Source organism: Danio rerio, chromosome 24 (assembly GCF_052040795.2).
Source record: "Danio rerio strain M-AB ecotype USA chromosome 24, GRCz13ab, whole genome shotgun sequence".
Lineage (NCBI taxonomy): Eukaryota > Metazoa > Chordata > Actinopteri > Cypriniformes > Danionidae > Danio > Danio rerio.
The window spans coordinates 41,107,007-41,135,000 of NC_141044.1; the positions used below are offsets into that span (position 1 = coordinate 41,107,007).

At 33.8% G+C, this 27,994-nt stretch overlaps 1 protein-coding gene and 7 non-coding genes across 16 annotated transcripts in view; 1 reads left to right on the forward strand and 7 right to left on the reverse strand.

Annotated features, from left to right (window-relative positions):
• The window catches only part of mybpc2b (myosin binding protein Cb), a 360,595-nt gene that overhangs the window by 282,430 nt on the left and 50,171 nt on the right, over positions 1-27,994 (forward strand). For 7 of the 9 annotated variants that reach the window (XM_087308606.1, XM_087308601.1, XM_087308599.1 and 4 more), the window contains exon 1: positions 12,938-12,988. The exons of 1 other annotated variant lie outside the window; for it this stretch is intronic. Coding sequence is in view for 4 of the 8 variants with exons in the window: in XM_087308599.1 (XP_087164725.1) it covers positions 12,970-12,988 (19 nt within the window). In the remaining 4 variants the exon portion in view is untranslated. 9 annotated transcript variants of the gene reach the window in all.
• trnaw-cca (transfer RNA tryptophan (anticodon CCA)) lies at positions 313-384 on the reverse strand. The gene has a single exon. It is a non-coding gene; the product is annotated as a tRNA-Trp (tRNA).
• On the reverse strand, positions 846-917 carry trnaw-cca (transfer RNA tryptophan (anticodon CCA)). The gene has a single exon. It is a non-coding gene; the product is annotated as a tRNA-Trp (tRNA).
• On the reverse strand, positions 2,187-2,258 carry trnaw-cca (transfer RNA tryptophan (anticodon CCA)). The gene has a single exon. It is a non-coding gene; the product is annotated as a tRNA-Trp (tRNA).
• Positions 2,719-2,790, reverse strand: trnaw-cca (transfer RNA tryptophan (anticodon CCA)). The gene has a single exon. It is a non-coding gene; the product is annotated as a tRNA-Trp (tRNA).
• Positions 3,926-3,997, reverse strand: trnaw-cca (transfer RNA tryptophan (anticodon CCA)). The gene has a single exon. It is a non-coding gene; the product is annotated as a tRNA-Trp (tRNA).
• Positions 4,459-4,530, reverse strand: trnaw-cca (transfer RNA tryptophan (anticodon CCA)). Its single transcript has one exon. It is a non-coding gene; the product is annotated as a tRNA-Trp (tRNA).
• On the reverse strand, positions 5,597-5,668 carry trnaw-cca (transfer RNA tryptophan (anticodon CCA)). The gene has a single exon. It is a non-coding gene; the product is annotated as a tRNA-Trp (tRNA).

Consider the following 27,994-nt stretch of genomic DNA (forward strand, 5'->3'; position numbering starts at 1 on the left):
TGTGTTTTTTGTTGCGCCAGGAGATCCTGCCACTTCTTAGCAATTTTGCGCAGTGGCAATTCCTTTATGCAGTGTAATTTTCCTTTATGCAGTGTGTTTTTTCTTTATGCAGTGTTTTATCCCTTCATGCAGTTTTCTCCTTTATGCTGTATTTTTTTTTCTTTATGCAGTTTTTTTCAAAATCAGTTGCATTACCTTGTAGTTCTGTAACTCACAGAAGTATTTGTAACGGGAAATCACACAAAGTTAATACACTCTATTGGCCGCATTATAAAGTGTGTTGCCAATCTTTGGGTGTAATAATAAAGGATTTGACCCCGACGTGATTTGAACACGCAACCTTCTGATCTGGAGTCAGACACGCTACTGTTGCGCCACGAGGTCCTGTCACATTACATCAATTTTGCGCAGTCGCACATATAAAGTAACATTATTCACAGCAATTCTTTTATACAGTGTGTTTTCCCTTTTGTGCAGTGATTTTCATTTTATGCTGTTTTATGCTGTTTTTCTCTGTATGCAGTGTTTTCCCCATTTATGCAGTGTTTGATCCTTTTCTGCAGTGTTTCCCCTTTTATGCAGTGTGTTTTTCCTTGTTTTATCCCTTTTTTGCAGTGATTTTCCCCATTTATGCAGTGTTTGTCCATTTATGCATTTTTCCCTTTATGCAGTGTTTGCAGTGACTTTATTTTTTTATACAGTGTGTTTTTGTGGTGTTTTTCCTTTAAGCAGTTTTTTTTTTCAAAATCAGTTGCATTACCTCCTAGTTCTGTAACTTACAGAAGTGTTTGTAACAGGGGAAATCACACAAAGTTGCTAGTATTTGGGTGTAATAATGAAGGCTTTGACCCCGACGTGATTTGAACACGCAACCTTCTGATCTGGAGTCAGACGCGCTACCGTTGCACCACGAGGTCCAGGCACAGCAAAGCAGTTTCGCGCAGTGGCACAAGTAAAGTAAAATTATATGAACAGTGTTTTTTCCTTTTATGCAGTGTTTTCACCATTTATGCAGTGCTTTTTCCTTTATGGATTTTTTTTTCCTTTTTGCAGTGTTTTTTCCCTTATGCAGTGTTTTCGCCATTTATGCAGTGCTTTTTCCTTTATGGATTTTTTTTCCCTTTATGCAGTGTTTTTTTCCCTTATGCAGTGTTTTCCCCATTTATTCAGTGTTTTTTTCCTTTTATGCAGTGTTTTCGCCATTTTTGCAGTGTTTTTTCCCTTTTATGCAGTGTTTTCCCCTTTATGCAGTGCTTTTTCCTTTATGGATTTTTTTCCCTTTTTGCAGTGTTTTTTCCCTTATGCAGTGTTTTCCCCAATTATGCAGTGTTTTTTCCTTTTATGTAGTGTTTTTACCATTTATGCAGTGTTTTTTCCTTTTATGTAGTGTTTTTACCATTTATGCAGTGTTTTTTCCTTTTATGTAGTGTTTTTACCATTTATGCAGTGCTTTTTCCTTTATGGATTTTCTTTTCCTTTTTGCAGCGTTTTTTCCCTTATGCAGTGTTTTCCCCATTTATTCAGTGTTTTTTTTTCCTTTTATGCAGTGTTTTCCCCATTTATTCAGTGTTTTTTTTCCTTTTATGCAGTGTTTTCCCCATTTATTCAGTGTTTTTTTTCTTTTATGCAGTGTTTTCCCCTTTATGCAGTGCTTTTTCCTTTATGGATTTTTTTCCCTTTTTGCAGTGTTTTTTCCCTTATGCAGTGTTTTCGCCATTTTAGCAGTGCTTTTTCCTTTTATGCAGTGATTTCCCCATTTATTCAGTGTTTTTTCCTTTTATGCAGTGTTTTCCCTTTATGCAGTGTTTTTTCCTTTATGGATTTTTTTCCTTTATGCAGTGATTTTTACCCTTATGCAGTGTTTTCCCTTTGTGCTGTGTTTTTTGTTGCTCCAGGAGATCCTGCCACTTCTTAGCAATTTTGCGCAGTGGCAATTCCTTTATGCAGTGTAATTTTCCTTTATGCAGTGTGTTTTTTCTTTATGCAGTGTTTTATCCCTTCATGCAGTTTTCTCCTTTATGCTGTATTTTTTTTCTTTATGCAGTTTTTTTCAAAATCAGCTGCATTACCTTGTAGTTCTGTAACTTACAGAAGTATTTGTAACGGGAAATCACACAAAGTTAATACACTCTATTGGCCGCATTATAAAGTGTGTTGCCAATCTTTGGGTGTAATAATAAAGGATTTGACCCCGACGTGATTTGAACACGCAACCTTCTGATCTGGAGTCACACGCGCTACTGTTGCGCCACGAGGTCCTGTCACATTACATCAATTTTGCGCAGTCGCACATGTAAAGTAACATTATTCATAGCAATTCTTTTATGCAGTGTGTTTTCCCTTTTGTGCAGTGATTTTCATTTTATGCTGTTTTATGCTGTTTTTCTCTGTATGCAGTGTTTTCCCCATTTATGCAGTGTTTGATCCTTTTCTGCAGTGTTTCCCCTTTTATGCAGTGTGTTTTTCCTTGTTTTATCCCTTTTTTGCTGTGATTTTCCCCATTTATGCAGTGTTTGTCCTTTTATGCATTTTTCCCTTTATGCAGTGTTTGCAGTGACTTTATTTTTTTATACAGTGTGTTTTTGTGGTGTTTTTCCTTTAAGCAGTTTTTTTTTCAAAATCAGTTGCATTACCTCCTAGTTTTGTAACTTACAGAATTGTTTGTAACAGGGGAAATCACACAAAGTTGCTAGTCTTTGGGTGTAATAATGAAGGCTTTGACCCCGACGTGATTTGAACACGCAACCTTCTGATCTGGAGTCAGACGCGCTACCGTTGCGCCACGAGGTCCAGGCACAGCAAAGCAGTTTCGCGCAGTGGCACAAGTAAAGTAAAATTATATGAACAGTGTTTTTTCCTTTTATGCAGTGTTTTCGCCATTTATGCAGTGCTTTTTCCTTTAAGGATTTTTTTTCCTTTTTGCAGTGTTTTTTCCCTTATGCAGTGTTTTCGCCATTTATTCAGTGTTTTTTCCTTTATGCAGTGTTTTTTTCCCTTATGCAGTGTTTTCCCCATTTATTCAGTGTTTTTTTCCTTTTATGCAGTGTTTTCGCCATTTTTGCAGTGTTTTTTCCCTTTTATGCAGTGTTTTCCCCTTTATGAAGTGCTTTTTCCTTTATGGATTTTTTTCCCTTTTTGCAGTGTTTTTTCCCTTATGCAGGGTTTTCCCCAATTATGCAGTGTTTTTTCTTTTATGTAGTGTTTTTACCATTTATGCAGTGTTTTTTCCTTTTATGTAGTGTTTTTACCATTTATGCAGTGTTTTTTCCTTTTATGTAGTGTTTTTACCATTTATGCAGTGTTTTTTCCTTTTATGTAGTGTTTTTACCATTTATGCAGTGCTTTTTCCTTTATGGATTTTCTTTTCCTTTTTGCAGTGCTTTTTCCCTTATGCAGTGTTTTCCCCATTTATTCAGTGTTTTTTTCCTTTCATGCAGTGTTTTCCCCTTTATGCAGTGCTTTTTCCTTTATGGATTTTTTTCCCTTTTTGCAGTGTTTTTTCCCTTATGCAGTGTTTTCCCCAATTATGCAGTGTTTTTTCCTTTTATGTAGTTTTTTTACCATTTATGCAGTGTTTTTTCCCTTATGCAGTGTTTTCCCCATTTATGCAGTGTTTTTTCCTTTTATGTAGTGTTTTTACCATTTATGCAGTGCTTTTTCCTTTATGGATTTTCTTTTTTTTGCAGTGTAATTTTCTTTTATGCAGTGTGTTTTTTCTTTATGCAGTGTTTTATCCCTTCATGCAGTTTTCTCCTTTATGCTGTATTTTTTTCTTTATGCAGTTTTTTTTCAAAATCAGCTGCATTACCTTGTAGTTCTGTAACTCACAGAAGTATTTGTAACGGGAAATCACACAAAGTTAATACACTCTATTGGCCGCATTATAAAGTGTGTTGCCAATCTTTGGGTGTAATAATAAAGGATTTGACCCCGACGTGATTTGAACACGCAACCTTCTGATCTGGAGTCAGACGCGCTACCATTGCGCCACGAGGTCCTGTCACATTACATAAATTTTGCGCAGTCACACATGTAAAGTAACATTATTCACAGCAATTCTTTTATGCAGTGTGTTTTCCCTTTTGTGCAGTGATTTTCCTTTTATGCTGTTTTATGCTGTTTTTCTCTGTATGCACTGTTTTCCCCATTTATGCAGTGTTTAATCCTTTTCTGCAGTGTTTCCCCTTTTATGCAGTGTGTTTTTCCTTGTTTTATCCCTTTTTTGCTGTGATTTCCCCCATTTATGCAGTGTTTGTCTTTTTATGCATTTTTCCCTTTATGCAGTGTTTGCAGTGACTTTATTTTTTTATACAGTGTGTTTTTGTGGTGTTTTTCCTTTAAGCAGTTTTTTTTTTCAAAATCAGTTGCATTACCTCCTAGTTCTGTAACTTACAGAAGTGTTTGTAACAGGGGAAATCACACAAAGTTGCTAGTCTTTGGGTGTAATAATGAAGGCTTTGACCCCGACGTGATTTGAACACGCAACCTTCTGATCTGGAGTCAGACGCGCTACCGTTGCGCCGCGAGGTCCTGTCACAGCAAAGCAGTTTTGCGCAGTGGCACAAGTAAAGTAAAATTATATGAACAGTGTTTTTTCCTTTTATACAGTGTTTTCGCCATTTATGCAGTGCTTTTTCCTTTATGGATTTTTTTTCCTTTTTGCAGTGTTTTTTCCCTTATGCAGTGTTTTCGCCATTTATGCAGTGCTTTTTCCTTTACGGATTTTTTTCCGTTTACGCAGTGTTTTTTTCCCTTATGCAGTGTTTTCCCCATTTATTCAGTGTTTTTTTCCTTTTATGCAGTTTTTTTCCCATTTATTCAGTGTTTTTTTCCTTTTATGCAGTGTTTTCGCCATTTTTGCAGTGCTTTTTCCTTTTATGCAGTGTTTTCCCTTTTATGCAGTGCTTTTTCCTTTATGGATTTTTTTTCGTTTATGCAGTGTTTTTTTCCCTTATGCAGTGTTTTCCCCATTTATTCAGTGTTTTTTTCCTTTTATGCAGTGTTTTTCCCATTTATTCAGTGTTTTTTTCCTTTTATGCAGTGTTTTTCCCTTTATGCAGTGCTTTTTCCTTTATGGATTTTTTTTCCCTTTTTGCAGTGTTTTTTCCCTTATGCAGTGTTTTCGCCATTTTTGCAGTGCTTTTTCCTTTTATGCAGTGATTTCCCCATTTATTCAGTGTTTTTTCCTTTTATGCAGTGTTTTCCCTTCATGCAGTGTTTTTTCCTTTATGGATTTTTTTCCTTTATGCAGTGATTTTTACCCTTATGCAGTGTTTTCCCTTTGTGCTGTGTTTTTTGTTGCGCCAGGAGATCCTGCCACTTCTTAGCAATTTTGCGTAGTGGCAATTGCTTTATGCAGTGTAATTTTCCTTAAGCAGTGTGTTTTTTCTTTATGCAGTGTTTTATCCCTTCATGCAGTTTTCTCCTTTATGCTGTTTTTTTTTCTTTATGCAGTTTTTTTCAAAATCAGCTGCATTACCTCCTAGTTCTGTAACTTACAGAAGTATTTGTAACGGGAAATCACACAAAGTTAATATTCTCTATTGGCCGCATTATAAAGTGTGTTGCCAATCTTTGGGTGTAATAATAAAGGCTTTGACCCCGACGTGATTTGAACACGCAACCTTCTGATCTGGAGTCAGACGCGCTACCGTTGCGCCACAAGGTCCTGTCACATTCAAATAATTTTGCGCAGTCACACATGTAAAGTAACATTATTCACCGCAATTCTTTTATGCAGTGTGTTTTCCCTTTTGTGCAGTGATTTTCCTTTTATGCTGTTTTATGCTGTTTTTCTCTGTATGCAGTGTTTTCCCCATTTTTGCAGTGTTTGATCCTTTTCTGCAGTGTTTCCCCTTTTATGCAGTGTGTTTTTCCTTGTTTCATCCCTTTTTTGCTGTGATTTTCCCCATTTATGCAGTGTTTGTCCTTTTATGCATTTTTCCCTTTATGCAGTGTTTGCAGTGACTTTTTTTTATACAGTGTGTTTTGTGCAGTGTTTTTCCTTTAAGCAGTTTTTTTTTTCAAAATCTGTTGCATTACCTTCTAGTTCTGTAACTTACAGAGGTATTTGTAACAGGGGAAATCACACAAAGTTGCTAGTCTTTGGGTGTAATAATGAAGGCTTTGATGAATTTGTTCAGATGAATTGTTCAACACAAAACTAGCAATGTGAGCTTACATAGTTATGTTATGGTTTTAATTTTCGGGACTTTAAGCTGTTTTTTTTCAGCAGATTTGTCACTTCCATTAAACGTTTTACGTTATTTCAAAATTTGCATAACACATGGCTAATGTCTGTTTTTGTGCTCAACAGAGGAAAGAATCTTAAACTGGTTCGGAACAGGGATGAGCAAATATTGTTGGCAGATTTTTGATTTATGCGTGAACCACCCCTTTAATGATCACAGGTCACATGTTTCAGCTGAATATATGGTGGCGGTCATTAATGATGGTGTAAAAGTAAACTGGATTACTTACAAATCATGAGGCAGATTTTTCGGATTGTTTCTGTTCACCAGACGTGCTGTCCAGGTTCAACAAGCACCGATCACTTCACACACACCAGATATGGGATGAGAACTCTATTAATAAAATCAGCATGAGCTCGGGAATATGAGTTGAGTTTTAAACTCGTGGGGGATTAAGCGAATTCAGCAGCAATGGCCAAATTAGGCTAAATATCTGTTCATTTGGTATACACAAGTTATTTTCTCCAAAACAAGGTGTGTTCTCCTGATGCAAAAATAGATGTTAAAGGGCACCTAGGTTACCCCTTTTTTCAGATTTAATATAAGTCTTTTGCGTCTCTAGAATGTGTATATAAAGTTTCAGATCAAAACACCCATCAGATCTTTCATTATACCTTTTACAAGATGCTGTTTTATACTGATTTCCAGCAGGGGGTGGTTTTGTCGTACTGCGCCTTTAAGACGAGTCTTTCCCGCCTACTCTTTCTACATGTCTCCTACCTCAGCTGCGTCAGGCAACAGACAGACTTAAAGGAAGAAGATCTCACGTAGCGTTTGTGAGATACTACAGTAAGAACTAACCTTTACTAATCAGTATTGTGAAGTTGCATTGATGAGTCACACACAATATCGTTACAAAGTTAACGCGCGCGCTGATCCTAGCGAACAGAACAGAGCTTTTATTCCCGGTTGCTTTGCGTATGTCTGCCTGGTCTTGTTGATATATACAGGTGACTACCGGAACATGTTAATGCGCGCAGCTGTCAATCAATTCGGTGGGCGGGGGGATCGCACACCTACTTAATGGTGCGATCGATTTGAAAACAGCTCCAATTGGCCAACCCTTTTTTTTTGTAGTTAAATTGAAAAAAAAGGACTGGGTGTGTTCATATCCACCCCAGTATGACCGTCTATACACTATACCAACACACAGATCTGTCCAAACAGCTTGAAAAGTAGATTTTTTTTACCATAGGTGCCCTTTAAATTACCTGTTTACCTGCTGAAAATGGACACAGTGATCTGACATTTAGTTTTTTTATTTGCATTTTTATGCGCATTTATTTTATTTACAATAATTTACTTACACAGTATGTCCAGATTTCGGGACAGTTTTAATTAAGCTCAATCTCAGTGTCGGATTTATTATAGAAAAAATATATCTTTTTTTTTCCCTTTGTAATAAAAAGTATTTTTTATAAAAGTAAAAAAATGCTTTTTAAATTTAATATATAATTTTTTTATTTCACCTAACAGAAACAAATGGAACATTACAATAATATTTAGCTGGTTTCACAACTTTTAAAAAGTCATGGTCATGTGCTTACCTATTTAGAGTTTCTAGAAAAATGTTTCCTTTATTTACCTGTCAAACAGTATATGATGGTAATAATGCTATTCCTCAGAGTTTAAGAAATTATTAGAAAATGATAAAGCTCAAATTACAAATTTGGATTTTAGTCTTAAATTGGAAGGTATAAATATAAAAAAAAATATATATATAATAATCATCTTAGAATGATTTGCCGGATTGTCAGTGTTTCTTCAGCCTTTGGGTTTTGGAGATCACAATTTCAAGATGTCAACTAAAAGGAGACTTACAGATTTCCAAAGTTTTTGTATAACAAATAAAATGAGAGAGGTATCATTTAAAATGCTCATCATATTTATCCTGTGAAACAGGTCAATGCCAATTTTTGTAAAGATGTTGATTTAAAATGTGCTTTCTTTAATGATAATGAAGAAAGTATTGTTTAATTTTATGATTGTATTTATACACAATTGTTTTGGTGTGATCTTTTTTGTTGTTGTTGTTGTTGTTGTTAAGCTTGTTGTTGTTGTTTTTTGTTGTTGTTGTTGTTAAGTACGAATATCGCATTAGAATTCAAGATGTTTTTTTTTTTTAATGAGAATTCAGTCGACTTTAAAATTTGGTATATTGTTAAATTGCTCATTATAAATGGAGCATTTTCATTCATTCGTTCGTTTTCTTTTCGGCTTAGTCCGTTTATTTATCTGGGGTCGCCACAGCGGAATGAACCGTCAACTTATCCAGCGCATGTTTTATGCAGCGGATGCCCTTCCAGCTGCAACCCATCACTGGAAAAATATGGAAATTTTTCATAATTTTTATTCATAAATGTAAATAGGCAGTGAAAAAAAAACTAATTTTACTCACTTTACAATAGAAATAGATCATTAACTATGTACGATAAAATAAACAAAAAAATACCAAAGCAAAAAGAGCTGTTAATTATTTTAAATCCTTAAATATTATTTTTGAATAATTGTAATTTTTTACTTTTTTATTGTTTTAAAAAAGAGTTGATAATAGCGAGTAACAAGAAAGAAAAAAGGGGGAAACGAAAAACAACATATCTTTTATAATACCTGTTTTTATTATAATGACAATAAACAGTGACTAAAATTAGAAGATAAATAAATACATTTACATAGAAACAGCATGATTACTGATTACAGCAGGTGCATCCACACCAGAAAATAAGAGCTTCAATTTCTTTTAAAAATAAATTAATTTAATTTTGGTATGCCTTTACCAAATTTAAGAAAATGTAAACAATAATTACAATAATTATTTTGTGTTTGAATAAGTGGTATAAACGAAACCTGCAAAAACTATTATCAAATATTCAAATAAATAAACAAATATACTAAATAATATATACACAAATCCCTGCATAAATAAAACAATAAATAAATAAATATGCAAATAAATAAATAAATATACACATTCCAGCATAAATAAAATATCAAATAAATAAATATGCAAATAAACAAATATACAAATTCCTGCATAAACAAAACAACAAACAAACAAATAAATAAATAGGCAAATAAATGAATTAAAAACACACATTTCTGCATAAATAAAACTATGAGTAAATACACAAATATATAATGAATGAATAAATATATAAATCTACAAAAGTATATTTATGCATATTTATTTATTCATTGTTTTAATAATGCAGGAATTTGTGTATTTGTTTACTATTTTATTTATTTATTTGCATATCTATTTATTTATTGTTTTTGCAAGTTTCGTCCTCCATACAAGTGCACTTAAAAATGCATACTGAAATGCAGTTTTACTTTAATACTTTTTCTAACTTTTTTTTTTTTTTTTTTAATAAAAAGGCTTTTGAAATTTTTGTATATATTATAAATTTGTATATATTATTTTATATTTACTTTTTACTGCTGGGTTTCATGTAGAAGTTTCCTGTCACGCGAGAATGACCAATCGTGTCGTTGTATATTTTGACGAACAGCATTACCACCCAATCACATCTCTGCGTGGATTCACCTGCAGTTGAGGAGGCGGGGCTTGGCGTCTCATGCGCGCGGAGCGGACGTCGGACGCGGTTTGCTGTAGTTTGCTGCAAAATAAAAGCATAAAATTAACACTAGAATGTAAATTTAAAGAAGCTTTACAACTTACTGGAAGATAGCGTGTCAAGTAATAGCTGAATCAGCGTTTCAAAAGCGGAAATAGGTAAAGTAAACAAAGTTGCCATCATGTGAGATAAGTAGTTACCTGTTAGGATTTTACTTACCTGAGATTCTCAGAGAATCTTCACACGTTCATGACTCGAAAAGTTAGCAAGAAAAATATAACTGTAGACTTAAATATATGCTGGATATATACTCTACACATATTATTTTATATTCTAAAATATCTTAAAATGCTATGTTGTTTTAGTGTTTTGATAAATGTATATTCAAAACAATTAAGGCAGCCTGTTACACTTTATATTTAATTTGGAGTAAAGAAATGATTATATACAGTAAATATAGCTTGTATTCAATAATTTCAATACTAAATATATTCATTTATATATAACTATATTAATTTATAACTATACTTATAGTTCATGGAGGATGGAGGAGTGTTTAGAAAACCTGTCTGACAACAAGTAGTGTTCTTGCGGGGCCATGTAGTGTGGATGTTAACCAATATGCCTAGTCTTTTGGTTAAACATTTCATCAATATAATATAGATTAGCCTATAAATATGTCTACATGTGTAATTTTTCGTATATATATGTTGAGGCAGATTTCAAACATTTAAAAAAAATACATAAATAAATTTGAAATACATCAAAATTTTTACCTTCATCTTACACACACACACACACACACACACACACACATATGTATATATATATATATATATATATACATATATATATATATATATATATATATATATATATATATATATATATATATATATATATATATATATATATACACACCTAGTAATGAATTTAAATTTAAATAATGCATTGCAAACATATACAGATATATACAGCATAATAATATGATTTAATTATATAGAGTTATATTTAAAACAAAAAATACATAAAATATAAAAAAATTACCCCTACTATTAAATGTAAATATGATAATGTAAATAATTTAAAAAGCAGTTAAGCATACAATATAAATGTTTGTAACATTTATTTAAAAGCTTTACTTATAAATACATTATTTATTATATATACTTTTTTAATGCACTGTAAAAAAAAAAATACTGGCTTCCATGCAAATCGATTAAGTTAACAAATTTACTAGTTTAAGTAAACTGAACATATAACAATAAAGTCCAACAAAAACTGAAGAATGTTGTTTTTTCAACTCATTTTAATGAAGTAGTTTGAACAAGCGGCAAAAAACCAAACCAATGCTATGGGGAGGTATGATGATGTTCCTTTTTACGTTTACCAGCTGACCACTTACATCTGTATGGACAGCTTTCCCGCTGGCTCAGCACATACGTCAGTGGACTTGAGATGCAGAGAAGAGCTAACTGTGACAATAGGGTTCGAGTTCGATCAAGAATGGTTCCAGAAAGCAGGTAAACAAAAACAGAATCCAAAAAATAAAATAAGCATAGTGTATAACAGGGTGAGTATGTGGTAAAATCTGAAAATGTGGTAAAAATCAGGCACGGGGCTTTTCTTTTTCTGGATTGCTTTTTAAAACTGTTGGTTGCTTTTTAAAACTGTTGGTTGGTTGGTTCAGGTAGTAGGTTGGCTGGTTCAATGCCTAATTTGTGAATTGCGAGGTCCCAGAACAGATCTGGGTAAAGGGCAGGTGAGGAAGGGCACTGGTAAAATGAGGTGCTGGATCAGTTTTCAGAGGTTCCGGATCCAGCTTGTTCTGGCACAAATTAGGCCTTGGCGAGTCAATCTGTGCTTTCAAAAACACTATCGGTTGGGCTTAGAGAAGGAGGAGGGTGAGTCAGTCGATCGCTTAGTCAGTCAGTTGATAGCGCCTTTATGTGACAAGTGCAGGCGCAAATGGCACTCGCGAGAAATTTTGAGATTTCAAAAAGTGCACACAGCGGCCTGTGGTGGATTTGTGAAAACAAAAACTACAAAAAAAAAGTGTACCTCCTCCTTCGGTGCTCTCCAGAAATGCAGATAGGGGTACGTTTTCAGAATGAACCAGGGTTGCAAAAGTCATTTTGAGTGTACTGTATAAAAATTTCGAGGACCAATCACCCTACACTCAAAAACATGATGTTTGCTGCTTATTCAAAATGGTTATTTAAAATAAAACAAGACCATTATTGAGTTAATGGGCAGCGCAGTGGGTGGCACGTTCGCCTCACAGCAAGAAGGTTGCTGGGTCGCTAGTTTGAGCCTAGGCTCAGTTGGGGTTTCTGTGTGGAGTTTGCATGTTCTCCCTGCGTTCGCGTGGGTTTCCTCAGGGTGCTCTGGTTTCCCCCACAGTCCAAAGACATGCGGTACAGGTGGATTGGGTAGGCTAAATTGTCCGTAGTAAATGAGTGTGTATGTGAATGTTTCCCAGAGATGGGTTGCAGCTGGAAGGGCATCTGCTGCGTAAAAACTTGCTGGATAAGTTGGCGGTTCATTCCGCTGTGGCAGCCCTGGATTAATAAAGGGACTAAGCCGACAAGAAAATGAATGATATTGAGTTTATTTTTTGGGACAGCTTAATTGCTTCATATTCAATCCACTTAAGGTTGTAAAAACTAACCAGCTAACTTAATTCCTTCATGTTGTCCCGAAACAAATCGGTTGAGTTTTTCCACAGTGTACAGCATCGTCGCAGAAAATGAAGAAAACTAAAGCAATTGCAAGACATATAAGTCCGCTTATGAGTCCGGGTGTTGAAAAGAGTGGCATTTTGTTTAGCTCCTGTAAAACTCTCTGTAAAATAACAACACCTTAACACGTCTGTCAGCAAACACTCTGCCCTCCGTGTCTCTCTCTTACTCCATCCCTTAAAACTTTGTTGTTCAACTTGGAGAATCCAAGAGGGGTTTCAAGTGTCAGTCCTTCTCTCTTCTCTCCCCCTGGTTTGTCTCGCTCCTTCCCACTCACTCCTTGCTTGGTGGGTAATTTGAGTTCCCCGGACGCTTTGAATAACAGAGGGACTGTGAAATAAAAAGCAAAAAAAAAGTGACACAAGCTGTCAGTCGAAGCAAGACAAGCAAGACGCAGCCATGCCTGAGCCCACAGAAGGTACATTTCTCCATTTCCTTCAGTCCTAATCAAACTCTTCTCTGGGTTTTTAGGTTTTATAGTAGATTTGTTATTTATTGAGTTGCAGATTTAGTTCAGCTTTAATATCATTAATTGTATAATCTGAAAGACTTTACAAAAAATGATGCACATCAGCAGGATTTGTTTATTTTTGTAGTTTGCTTTATTTTAGTTTTTCAATAAATCAGTATTTAAAACAGGGCTTAATAAGAGCCTCCTTTTAATAGTTCTTATTTAATTAGAGTAAATACACAATTATATTAATATAGCCTATATTCAACACTGGCATTTGAATATTTATGTTATTTTTTTTCTTTATTCGGTGATTTATTTAGTTGCACTATTGGTGAAATCAGAAAATGTATGCATAGCAGCTCAAAATGACTTGTTTATTGTGTTGATTTTTTTGCATTATTATTCCTGAATGTTGTAATTATATATATATATATATATATATATATATATATATATATATATATATATATATATATATATATATATATATATATATATATATATATACTGTATGCATATATATATACTGTATGCATATATATATATATATATATATATATATATATATATATATATATATATATATATATATATATATATATTTTTTTTTTTTTTATGAAAACTCAGATTTGCCAATTTTATTTTTTGAAGTTTTTGATTTCTTTGATATATGACTTAATTAGTGTGATTTGCATTATAAGATACATTTTCACTGCTATTATTATTATTTGTTCCCAATAATTCCATGCAGATACTTTAGTTTGGAAGCTGTTTGAGGTCTCTAAAACGCATGCGCAGGGAAGCTGCTTAAATTAACAGTAGAAGGGAGCAATAGAAAGGATGAAAACCGAGGAGGAGTAGGAGGAGGTCGTTCAAGAATAAGCAAGGGGTCAGTGTGAAGAGAAAGAGCGGAGCAGATGTGTCAGGGCAGAAAGATAAAGTTGCACAGATGGTAAAATTAAAACCTTCCAGTTCAGTGCTGGCAGTGGAAAGCTGAAGCACACACACACACGCACACGCACACACACACACACACACGCACACACACACACACACACACACACACACACACACACACACACACACACACACACACAGAATACAGAATGCCTTGATAGATAGATAGATAGATAGATAGATAGATAGATAGATAGATAGATAGATAGATAGATAGATAGATAGATAGATAGATAGATAGAGAGATAGATAGATAGATAGATAGATAGATAGATAGATAGATAGATAGATAGATAGATAGATAGATAGATAGATAGATAGATAGATAGATAGATAGATAGATAGATAGATAGATAGATAGATAATTAGACAGATAGACAGGCAGACAGATACATGGATGGACGGACGGACAGATAGATAGATAGATAGATAGATAGATAGACAGACAGACAGACAGACAGACAGACAGACAGACAGACAGACAGACAGACAGATACATGGATGGACGGATAGATAGATAGATAGATAGATAGATAGATAGATAGATAGATAGATAGATAGATAGATAGATAGATAGATAGATAGATAGATAGATAGATAGATAGATAATTAGACAGATAGACAGGCAGACAGATACATGGATGGACGGACGGATAGATAGATAGATAGACAGACAGACAGACAGACAGACAGACAGACAGACAGACAGACAGTTACATGGATGAACGGACGGATAGATAGATAGATAGACAGACAGACAGACAGACAGACAGACAGACAGACAGACAGACAGATACATGGATGGACGGATAGATAGATAGATAGACAGATAGACAGACAGACAGATACATGAACGGACGGATAGATAGATAGATAGATAGATAGATAGATAGATAGATAGATAGATAGATAGATAGATAGACGGATGGATAGATGGATGGATAGATAAAAAATAAAAACAGACAGATAGACAGACAGACCAATATAAATAGATGCATAGATTGATAGAGCAACAGACTGGCCTATTTAAGACAGACAGACAGACAGACAGATAGGTTGACAGACAGCTATATAGATCTTTCCATTAACAGTTCAGTAAAGCTGTGGTGACACACTCGTAAAAGCTTATGCTCTGTCAGGTCTGTGATTTGTGCTTTGCAGGTATACGGTTGTGAAACATGTTTCTTCCTCCTGTCAGAGTAGCTTGTCTTTTAACCGTAGCACTGCAGAGTCTGTAAGCCGAGAAACCCCCCTGACAGTGTGAGAACCGCACAGATGAATGTGGTTTTCTCCTGGTCTTAACACAATTCCACACTGACCTACAGCTTGTAAAGTTTTCCCACCAACACAGGCCTGATAATGTCTCCATTAAATGTGTTATCCTACAGCATTGACACTTAAAGGGACAGTTCACACACAAAGGGGAATTAGGGTTTAGGTTTCTAATAGAGTGCAGTAAAACAGGATAAAATACGGCATAATTGTCTTCTAAACAGTCTTTTAAACAGGCAAGAGTTTATAATTGATCTTAGATTATAACATAATTTACTATCCGCTTTTAGAGCACACAGTAAATTATGGTAACATTTAAGATGAACTATACACCATTAATTGTGATTCATTTGTTTCACATAAATGACACTTTTGAGAGATTGGGTTTGTCTATATTTGAGCCAATGTTTGAGTTACGTTTTAAAACGCACATGCAATCAAAATAGTTCAGGGCTGACATAACCTGATGTTGAATAAGATATGGATAAACCCAATGTTGGGTTAATTTTTTTTAATCAAATTTAAATGACACTTTTTTAACATTTGGTTGGGTTTGTCTACATTTGACTCAATGTTGAGGTATGACAACCCAACTATTTTTAGAGCGCATAGTAAACTTATTAGATCAATTGTACTCCATCACTTGTGAATAATTTGTTTTAAATAAATTACACTTTTTAACTTAGTAGTTGTGTTTGTTCATATTTGACCCAATTTTGGATCATGACAACCCATTATTTTTTAAAACACATACATTCTAAAACATTGGTTGTCACACCCTGACATTGAATTAAAGTATGGGCAAACCCAACTCTGGGTTAATTGTTTTCAACTGAATTTAAGTGAAACTTCTTATCCAATTGATTGGGTTTGTCCATATTTGACCCATCATTAGTGCATAGTAAACATATTAAATAAATAAATACATTTCAAATAAATTACACTTTTTAACTCTGCAGTATTTGTTCATATTTGACCCAATGTAGGGTTATGACTTATTGATATTTTTTATGATGATATTTCTTAAAACACATACACTAAAAATTATGGGTTGTGATGTTGAATCAAAAATGGGCAAACGTGGGTTAATTATTTTCAGTTGAATTTAAATGACACTTTTTAACCCATTGATTGGGTTGGTCCATATATTACCCAGCATTTTTAGAGCACATAGTTTATTATGGTAAAATTTAGATACATCTTCAATTGTGATTTATTTTTTTCAAACAAATGAGTCTTTTTAACACAGGAATTGGGTTTTTCCATATTTGACCCAATGTTGATTTATGACAACCCATCTTTTTTTAAATGCATACACTCTAAAAAAAGTCCAATCAAATATGGCCAAACTCAATGTTGGGTTCGGTATTTTTTTTACCTGAATTTAAATCACACTTTGTAACCCATTTATTGGCTTTGTTCATATTTAACCCAAAGTTGGTTTATAGGACAACCAAACATTTTTTAGAGCAGATAGTGAATTATGGTGACACATTAGATCACCACCAATTAGATTAATTAGATTAGATTGTACACCATCAATTGTAGGTCATTTGTTTCGACACTTTTTAACTCAGCAGTTGTATTTGTTCATATTTGACCCAATGTTGGGTTATAACAATCCATTATTTATTCTATATACATCCTAAAAAATGATGGGTTGTCATACTCCAACGTTAAATCAAATACAGGCAAACCCAACGTTGGGTAAATTAAAAAAAAAAAAAAAATTAAATGACATTTTGTTAACCAATCGATTTGGTTTGTCCCTAATTGACCCAATGTTGGGTTATGACAACCTAACATTTCTTTAGAGCTCATAATAAATTATTGTAACATAATAGATCAGTTGTACACCATCAATTGTGATTCATTTGTTTCAATACATTACACTTTTTAACTCAGCAATTGCATTTGCCTATAATTGACCCAATGGGTTATGAAAACCTAACGTTTTTTTAGCACAGTAAATGAGGTATTTAACTTAATTAAGGTCATGTTCTCCCCGTGTTGGCGTGGGTTTCCTCCGGGTGCTCCAGTTTCCCCCACAGTCCAAACACATGCGATATTGGGGAGTTGGGTAAACAAAATCAGCCGTAGTGTATGAGTGTGTGTGTGAATGTGAGAGTAAATGGGTGTTTCCCAGTACTGGGTTGCGGCTGGAAGGGCGTCCGTGGCATAAAACGTATGTCGTGATAGTTGGTGGTTCATTCCGCAGTGGCGACCCCTGATAAATAAGAGGGAATAAACCGAAGAGAAATGAATGAGTGTATTAAATGAGTTCTCTCAAGTAATCTTGAGTAATTCCCTGAACACTTAGAAATTTCACTGCCAAACACTGGTCAAAATAATGCTGAGAAATTTGAACAACAAAGCCAACACCTACGCACCATCTGAAACCCCAGCCACATTTTCTCTGCGCTATTTGATTTTGGAGCCAGTGTATACGTCCCTGCTGGGATCCAATTAACAGTTGCGATACTAATAAAAGCGTGACCCTCGAGACCTTCGCTACAGCCACGACAGATTAGAACGTATATCATATGCCACCAAACCTAAACAGATTCTGACGGACGTTTTCAGGATCCGGCCTCTTCTCCTCTTTGACACTCCAGAGTAAGATATAAATATCTCCCACCGACCTTTGCCATTTCTATTTTGACCTCACTTATCCAGTCTGTAAATCACAGTTTTATTAGACCACATTTTTACCGAGCAACCAAACAAAGCAAAAATAAAGGAAGTCGACTGTTAATTGAGAAAGGTGTTATGACTGTACATGGCAGACAGGATAGCAGTGGAAAAAATCACGTCATCTTTTCCCATGTCAAATCCGTTTCTCAGAGTGGTTTATTTCTGAGTTAACCACTGTTACCTCACCCCACCTTTTGAATGAACGCATCCCGACGGCAGTAAATCCGATCAGCAGCCTGTCGGGAGCGTTGATTTACACTCGTCACGCTCTTATAAGGATTCTTCCAGATGCTGTCGTCCGATATGGTAATGCCACACAAGCCCTAGGGGAGAGACGGGCTCTAAAAATACCATCATATGCTGATAATCGCCCCTTCAGTTTCAGAGACTTTACTACAGTGAAAGAACACACTGGAGAGCTGATTCAGTGCTGTTTGCTGACATTAAAACACATTAAAATAAGAGATGAAATATCAGGCTGTTTAATGGTCTGATTTGTTTTTCGGCTTTAGAGAGTTGTAAACATGTCAGCTTTTTCAATTGCAAAATGGTCTGAGTTGCTTTATACTTTTATTAAGACTAAGAAAATACAAATAAACACATGCACACACACACACTTCACACTTCTTTGAAACCTAAGAACAGCTGAGATACTGTATCTATCCTGTAATTTATTAACTCTGCAGCTGCCAGAACGTTGTATTTCCGACAACAGGTCAAAACAGGTCAGAAGTTCACAACATAACCAGGAACTTCTAATAGACAGCAGTAAAAAACAATAAAATACTGCATCATCAGCATACCAGAGTTAATAAGGTCGTACGCTTTTAAACAGGGAAGAAAGTACGTATAATTGATCTTGTGCTCTAAAAATGCTCAGTTGTCATAAGCCATAGTTGGTTTTGTCTATATTTTACCAACATTTGATTTCAAGCATTTTCTTTGCATAGTAAATTATGGTAACATTTTAGATCGCTTATAAACAATGAATTCCTTCAAAAGAATATACACTCTTTAACTCCACGATTGAGTTTGGCCATATTTGACCCAAAGTTGGATTATGACAACTGATCTTTTTTTTAAAAACACATACAAACAAAAGTTTGGGTTATCATGACCCGACTTTGAATTAAAAATGATCAAACCCAATTTTGAGCAATTTTTTTTTTCCAATTGAATTTTAATTACTCTTTTTAACTCAGCGATTGGTTGAAAATGGGTAAAATTTTATTTAAAAAAAAAATTATATATATATATATATATATTAATCTAGCAATTGGCTTTGCCTATATCTGACCCAACCTTGGAATTGGACCAAGCGGAATGTTTTAAAGCGCATAGTAATTTATGCTAACACTTTTAGATCAGTTATACTGTACACAATTGATTTTGATTCATTAGCTTCAAAGAAATGAAACTTTTTGTCTCAAAAAGTTGAGTTGTGACAACTAATCTTTTCTAAAAGAATTCTGGGTTGTCATGACCTGATATTGAGTCAAATATGGCCAAACTCAATGTTAGGATGAATACTTTTTTCAATTTAATTTGAATAATGGGTTTTTAACCCAGTTTGCCTATATCTGATCTGACTCAACGTTAGGTTTCGACAACCCAGAATTTTGTTAAAAGTGCATAGTAAATTATGGTATAATGTTTAGATCAGTTATACACAATTGTTTGTGACTCATTTGTTTCAAATAAATTACACTTTTTGACTTGGCAATTAGGTTTAGCCATATTTGCCCCCAAGTTGGGTTATGACAACCCATCATTTTTAAAAATCCATACACTCTAAAAAATTCTGGGTTGTCATGACCCAACATTCAGTCTATATATATATATATATATATATATATATATATATATATATATATATATATATATATATATATATATATATATATATATATATATATATATATATATATATATATATATATATAATTTAATTTAAATACATTTTTTAACACCATGATTATGTTTACCAATATTTGACAATCCAGCATTTTTAAAGCGCATAGTAGTAAATTATGGTAAAATGTTCAGATCGAAAATATAGAAAGATGTTTAGATAGAAAATATATTACTTTTTTAACTTAGCAATTTTATGGGTTGTGTAATGGCAACCCATCATTTTAAAATGCATACACTCTAAAACATTCTGCATTGTCATAACTCAGCATTGAGTCAAAAATGGCCAAATCCATTTTTCGATTTAATTTAAATAACACATTTAAACCCAGCGACTGGGTTTGTCTATATCTGACCCAACATTGGGTTTTGACAACCCAACATTTTTAAAAGCACAAAGTAAATTATGGTGGAATGTTTAGATCAGTTATACACAATTGATTTTTACATTTTTTTTTATATATGTCTCTTTTTAACTCAGCTATTGGGTTTGGCTATATTTGACTCAACATTGGGTTTTGGCAACCCATCATTTTTAAAATCCATACACTCTAAAAAATTCTGGGTTGTCATGACCCAACATTGAGTCAAAAATTACCAAACCCAGTATTGGGTTATTTTTTCGATTTAATTTAAATAACACTTTTTAACCCAGCGATTGGGTTTACCTATGTCTTACCCAACATTCGGTTTTGACAACCCAACATTTTTAAAAGCACAAAATAAATTATGGTAAAATGTTTAGATCAGTTATACACAATTGATTGTGTTTTTTTTTTCTCTTTCAAATAAATGCCAATTTTCTCAGCATTTGAGTTTGGCTACATTTGACCCAACATTGGGTTATGACAACCCATCATTTTACATACACATACACTCAAAAAAAAATTGGTTTGTTAATGTTATTTGTTTCTATTAAATTAAAATGACACTTTCTAATCCAACGGTCGGGTTTGCCTGGATGTGACCCAGCATTGGGTTTTAGTGCATAATAAATTATGGTAAAATTTTAGATCAATTAAAATTAATCATTGTAATTATTTTTTTTAAAGCAGCTATTTCTTTGTCCATATTTGACCCAACATAAGGTTATATGACAGTCAATCATTTTTAGAGTATGCTATATACAACATGCTCTCAAACCCAAACTGTGCAACGAAAAATGTTGTATCTTAATATTAATAAATATAGATGCTATTTGATAATACAAAAGTCTGACTAATGCATATCTTTGCATAATGACAAATGCATAACAGCCTAAATACACTAAATAAAAAGTTCATCTTTTGATAAACTTAAGAATTACTTGTACTTGTGAGTTGTTATACCTTAAAATTAATTAAGTACTGAAAACAACTGTTAAATTACTATAATAAAAAAACATGAGAATATAATAAACATAATAAAAACAAACATTTTAAAAGGTGTAACTATTAAAAAGGTGTAAAATAAAAAGGTGGCCCAGTGGTTCATTTTTCACACCATATGTGATCCTCAATTGTGATCCAGGAGATGTATTACATCTCTTCAGTGTGACTCGGGATCAAGTGCTTTGCTCAGAGACACAATGCTGACAAATTCAGTCTCAAACCTGGAAACTGACCTTTAGCCACATCTTTCGTCTGCACGCACAAATATAGACGGCACTCTCGGTTTTCCATTTCATGACGCGATGGGTGCATTATCTGACTCACGCATTCGCTGATTTAGTAAAGTGTGACCAGACGCATTTCTAACACAATCTGAATCGCTCAGGTGATGGATGGAGGTTTTAACCCGTCTACGGGGAGCCGCCATTTATGCGCTCGTGTGGAATTGTGCTAATACTGGGAGATTACCGTACTAATGTGCTAAATCCAGCGTGTAGTACACTGTGTTGAGTATCAGTCCCTCTGAAACCCATATAGGCATCGGTGTTGGGTGGAGGCAGAGTTATTAGTAAGGTGTTTATGCTTAATGGTAAAATATAAACCATAAACAGTAGATGTGAAGTTCTGATGTGAACACTGTGTTACTGCTGTCAGCCAGGAGTTATTAGCTTGGGATTAATGGACCAGGGTGGTGTTCTGGGTCAAGAAGGTACACCAACGGATTGCGAAATATTATTAGATTTTACATTTAGATCAAATTGGAATTGCAGATTGTCTCGTATGACACACGGTAATGAATCACATCCAGAAAAACTAACAAGTCTTTAAGACATTTTGTTGAACAACGATACAATGTTATGCTGTATCAATAGCTCAGTTCACATTGATCGTAAATTAAAGTACGCATAGGGCTCAAGTGAACTTGGTACAAATGTGTACATTAAAGATCTGCACTACAGCTGCCGACAAAATCTCTGTTTATTGCACAAATCAATGATTAGGACCCAGAGTGATTGCCTTATTTTGCTTTCTATTGATCCGTCATTCTTGATACTGTACTTTTGTTTTTGTTTTTCTGTTAACTTCTATTCATTGGATACCTCAGTTTAAAGAGACCACAGCGGAGAGGCATAGGGGTAGTTGATTTAAAATATTTCAGTCTGTATGCTTTGTTAATAAAAAATAATAATATTAAGAAAGTACACTTATAGAAAGATTAATTCAACCAAAAACAAAAAAAAAGAAAACAATTATTATTTTTAGTTCATCTCCCCGTTCTTGTCTTCATCACAAAAAAATTGATTCATATTTATTTTTGTAACCATTCCAAAAAACAAAATTTAACGCAAAGCAAACCTAAAATTAATAAATGAATAAAAAATAAGTATGCTTAAGTTATATATTAATAACTAAAAATAAATATAGCTTAAGGGGGCTAATAATATTGACCTTAAAATGTATTAAAAAATGTAAAAACTGTTTTAATTTTAGCCTAAAAAAATAAGACTTTCTTCAGAAAAAAAATTATATTATAGGAAATACTGTGAAAAATTCTTTGCTTTATTAAACATCATTTGAGAAACATAAAAAAAAATTAAATGGGGGGAAAATAATTCTGGCTTCAACTGTATATTAATGAGGCCCACCCCCAGGTTTATATATATATATATATATATATATATATATATATATATATATATACATACATACATACATACATATATATATATATATATATATATATATATATATATATATATATATATATATATATATATATATATATATATATATATATATATATATATATATATATATATAAACCTGGGGGTGGGCCTCATTAATATACAGTTGAAGCCAGAATTATTTTCCCCCCATTTAAATTTTTTTTTTTTATGTTTCTCAAATGATGTTTAATAAAGCAAAGAATTTTTCACAGTATTTCCTATAATATAATTTTTTTTCTAAAGAAAGTCTTATTTATTTCGGCTAAAATTAAAACAGTTTTTACATTTTTAAATACATTTTAAGGTCAATATTATTAGCCCCCTTAAGCTATATTTGTTTTGCATTGCCTATAGATCAAACCACTGTTATACAATGACTCCCCTAAATAACCTAGTTAAGCCTTTAAATGTCACTTTAACCTGTATAAGAGATCTGCGCTAATTTTGAATCCTGCTCCCTCCAAGTTTTAGCCCGAACCTGATCACTCCCTCTTATGTTCAGCATTTGTTGTCCCGCTGCCTGCCCCTGACCCCCCCCCCCCCCAAACCACAGCAACAAACATGCTAAACGCAGGATCACGCTGTCTCATTCCAACACATACATACGTGTGCTCGCTCGCTCGTTCGAGAGTCGGAAGCGATATTGTTAGACCGCCTGCTCTCGTCCAAAATTACACCAGTTACCGACCGCTCCAGCGCTTTATTCAGAAATGTATTCTCACGCTGCAGAAATCTGGTCGAGTCCCGCGGCTCCCGCGGTACAGCTGCAGGAATGCAGACCTCTACTGTATACTAGTATCTTTAAAAACATAGTCAGATATTATGTGCTGTCATCATGGCAAAGATAAAAGAAGTCAGTTATTCAAAATGAGTTATTAAAACTATTATGTTTAGAAAAGTGTTCTTTCCATTAAGCAGAAATTGGGGAAAAAAAGTATACAGGAGGGCTAATAATAATGACTTCAACTGTATATTAAATGTAGAGTTATATGCATATATATTAGTATTGAAATAAAATGTCAAATCAATTTGGAAATATCTTATTTTAAGTACATCCTTAAATGAGAAAAGAAATGAACAAATAACTTCGAAATAGAAAATAGATACTTACAATACTTAAAAAATGGAAAGCTAACAATCTAATAAAATTCTAACAAGTTAAATGAACCTTGCATATTGCAAAAATCAAGAGTTTTACTTTGGACGTCTTTGTTTTGGTCTCTTTAACCCGCCCAATGCCAGTTGAGACAATTATATTTCAGCAGCCCGGGTTGCCTTGATGGAAAACAGCGTATTTCATTCATTAAGTCAGAAAGGCTCTTAAAGTTTATGTCTGTGACCGAAATGTGACCTCTGGTGGACAGTAGCAGACTCCGAAAGGAGCTGAAGAGTCAGAGTTCCACATGAGGTTATTAATTAGCAAATAACATAAATATCATGAATGTAAACATTAGGTGAGCAGGTTACATTGTAACCCCGTGACCTAACAACACGCTTCATGACAAGGACAAGATATGCAGTGAGATGAGCAATTGGGCTGTTTGAACTGTGAACTATCTGCTGCTGCTTTCAGTAGTATGGTAATAAATATCATGTGAAATGTCATTTAAACTCACAATATTAGCAAACAACACTGAATAAAGCACATGAGGTGTATCTAAGGTGATTATTATCAGTTTTCTGGTGTTCAGCTGCAAGAAAAAGAAGCCATTTCTAAAATATCAATTCGAGGTGTTGTTTAGAACAAAAACTCCTTTTTTAATACGAAAATATTCCTTCTGTCGCTTGCCGTTGCTTTATTTAGAACACGATTTAAATCAGCTGCCCGACAGTCTCGGTGTTAGTCATCAGTCTGGCAACCTGTGCTTGCATGTGTTTTGATCCAGGAATGCAATACCTAGTTCAACCACTGGGTGTCAAACTTACATACTACACCTGAAATCAAAATGAGCTGAAACAACACAATTCTCAAGTAGTTTGATCCAGCAGCAAAAGACATTTTTTTTTGAGTGTGTGTGAAAACAATTCTTTACAGATTTAAGTGGATTGAACTTCATTTATCTTCAATCCACTTACCTTAACTTAAGAAATTATCAAGTTGACTTAATACATTAGTTTTGGGACTACAATAAGGCATTATGTGCAACCCTGCATTTTTTTACTGTGCATGACTAGTCCATACACTTAAAAATGACTTTTGCTGCTTGTTCAAACTACTTATTTAAATTCAGTTAATCTATTTGTTTTGGGACAACATGAAGGAATTGTGTGGAACTCAGCATATTTACTGTGCATATGCACTATCATTAGTAATTTGCAACTATTTGTGGGGTCATTTCATCAGTCCTTCAGTTAATTTCTCAACACACTCCATACTGTCATTCCAAGTAAGTGCTATGAGATGTAATGAGCTTAAGTGAAAGGGTTCAGCTTTAATCTGTATGTGTGGTTTGAAATGCGATATGCTGAAAGGCCAGGGAGGACAGATGCATGACCTCACAGTTTAAGGCTTCAGTATAAAGCCTTCAAAATAAAGCAGAACTCATGCATTCTCCTAAACGGGCACAGAATATAACATATAACTGAGGCAGAAATAACTAAAAACATAGGTCATGCTTTATTTTGATGATCCGTTTTTTAATTTAAGTTAAATTGCATCTATATGCTCATTAGATTGTAAGTAGACTGTTAGGGTTAGCGCTAGTTGACATGTACTTGCAAGTTTCTTATAGTCAGTTAAATGTCTGTTGAAGTATCAGCAGATATTAAGCAGACAATATACTAATACTTAAATGAACCATCAAAATAAAGTGTTACCTAAACATTAAACTGTCTCTCACTCAGCATAATGTAAATGGTTGCATATTAGGCATGGATTGACAACCGGTTTCAAGGATTAAAATGGTATGGAAAAGTCAAGGTTTTGTTAACTAGGTTTATATATACAGAGCGCAGTATAATCGAGTGTATCCCATTTTGAAATTGAATATTTTTCTCCATTTCTCAGTGAATGTGGGCAATGTATTTTGGTGAATTTAAACAAAACAGATTTATTTAACAGATATATTTATTAAAATAATATTTTAGTCACCAAACATATGTAGAAATTGAAAGATAATACAATTAAATTAAAAAAATATTAACCTACAAAATTTCAACAAAATTTTTCCAAATTTTTTTTTTGCTTCTCTTGATTTTTCCTCTTTTGAAATTTAGTATTTAATATTTTTCTATAACATGTGTACTCGTTTTTGGAGTTATCATAAGTTATTTTGTTAGATAAGCTCCAGATTTAGCTTCAGTATAGTGACTATTCTGCATTGCAGACAAATATCATAAAATGTATTCCCCTCCCTCTCTGTTAAAGTTGATCTAATCCGTGTCCTGAAACACACCCCCTCTCCAGCTTTCACTTTTAATTCAAACAGAGACGGAAGAATTTAGTTATTTAGCCCGATATGTTTACCATTATATATAGATATAGACTGTAAAACCTAAATAACTAAGGCAACTTTGAGAAAACCGATTGCAACAAACCATTTGAGTTAAAAAAAACTATGAGTACTGTGAACGGACTGCATTTAAGTTGAAGTAATGAGGTATTTAGTTAACTCATTTTTACAGTGTGGTAATTTATTTAAATAATTTATTTTAGTTAAATAAAATAATTATTTTTACAATTTTTAATTCAAGTAAGGCTTTGCAAATGTTTATATTTAGCAAATACAGCATATTAGTATGATTTAATTATAAATAATAATAATAAATATAAATAATAATAATAAAAAACCCCAAAATATTTTATTTGTCTTTAACCCTACAATGTAAAATTGCTGTAATCCACACAGTTCCTTCATTTTGACCCAACACAAATCACAAATCAATTAAAGCAATCAAAATGGATTAAATATAAAGCAGTTAAGCTACTACCCCCCCCCCCCCCACTTTATCAAATGAAATGAGTGTAGTGAACTCATGTACTGAAAGTTAATTCTACTCATTTGAACAGAGTTTTGATCTGAGTGTTGAAGGTAATGAGTTAGTTAAATAGCCCATTACTTCAACTTTAATGGAGTAAGTCCACAGTACTCATGTAGATTAGCTTTTAACTCAAATGGTTTGTAGCAATTGGTTTCCTCAAACGGTTTGAGTTGCCTTAACTTATTGGCTTTTACAATACTCAGTTGGTTTGAGTTCTCTCCATTGATTGGGTTTACTCTGCTCAAATTGCTTCATTTACTCAAATGGATTAAGTTCACAGTACTCATTAGGATTAGTTGTTGAACTTAAATGGTTTATTGCTATCGGTTTTCTCAAACAGTTTGAGTTACCTTAACTTTTTGGGTTTTACAGTGAGAGAATGTGTATGCAAATGTGAAATGGGCTGGCCTTACAAGCAGCAAAATTCATTTTCTTAGTGTTCTGTTAAAAGTAAATCTATCATAATGTAAATTATTTAAAAAGCAGTTGATATTTATTTTATTCATTTTCTTGTCGGCTTAGTCCCTTTATTAATCCGGGGTCACCACAGCGGAATGAACCGCCAGCTTATCCAGCAAGTTTTTACGCAGCGGATGCCATTCACACTCATACACTACAGACAATTTAGCCTACCCAATTCACCTATACCGCATGTCTTTGGACTGTGGGGGAAACCGGAGCACCCGGAGGAAACCCACGCGAAGGCAGGGAGAACATGCAAACTCCACACAGAAACGCCAACTGAGCCGAGGTTCGAACCAGCGACCTTCTTGCTGTGAGGCGACAGCACTACCCACTGCGCCACTGCCTCGCCCCATATTTATTTTACTTTATTTATTTATTTTATTATGTGGAACTCAATATTTTTTTGCAGTGCATTACTAGTATATACACTGAAATAATGACTTTCTGAGAAGCTTACCATTGCAAAATATTTCAAATGTTTATTAAAATAAAATATATTGAGTTCAATTAGGCAAAAAAAGTTGATCACCCAGACAGTTAGAGCAGTGATCACAAAACCGTGTTCTTGGTCTTATACCAGCCCGTGCATACTT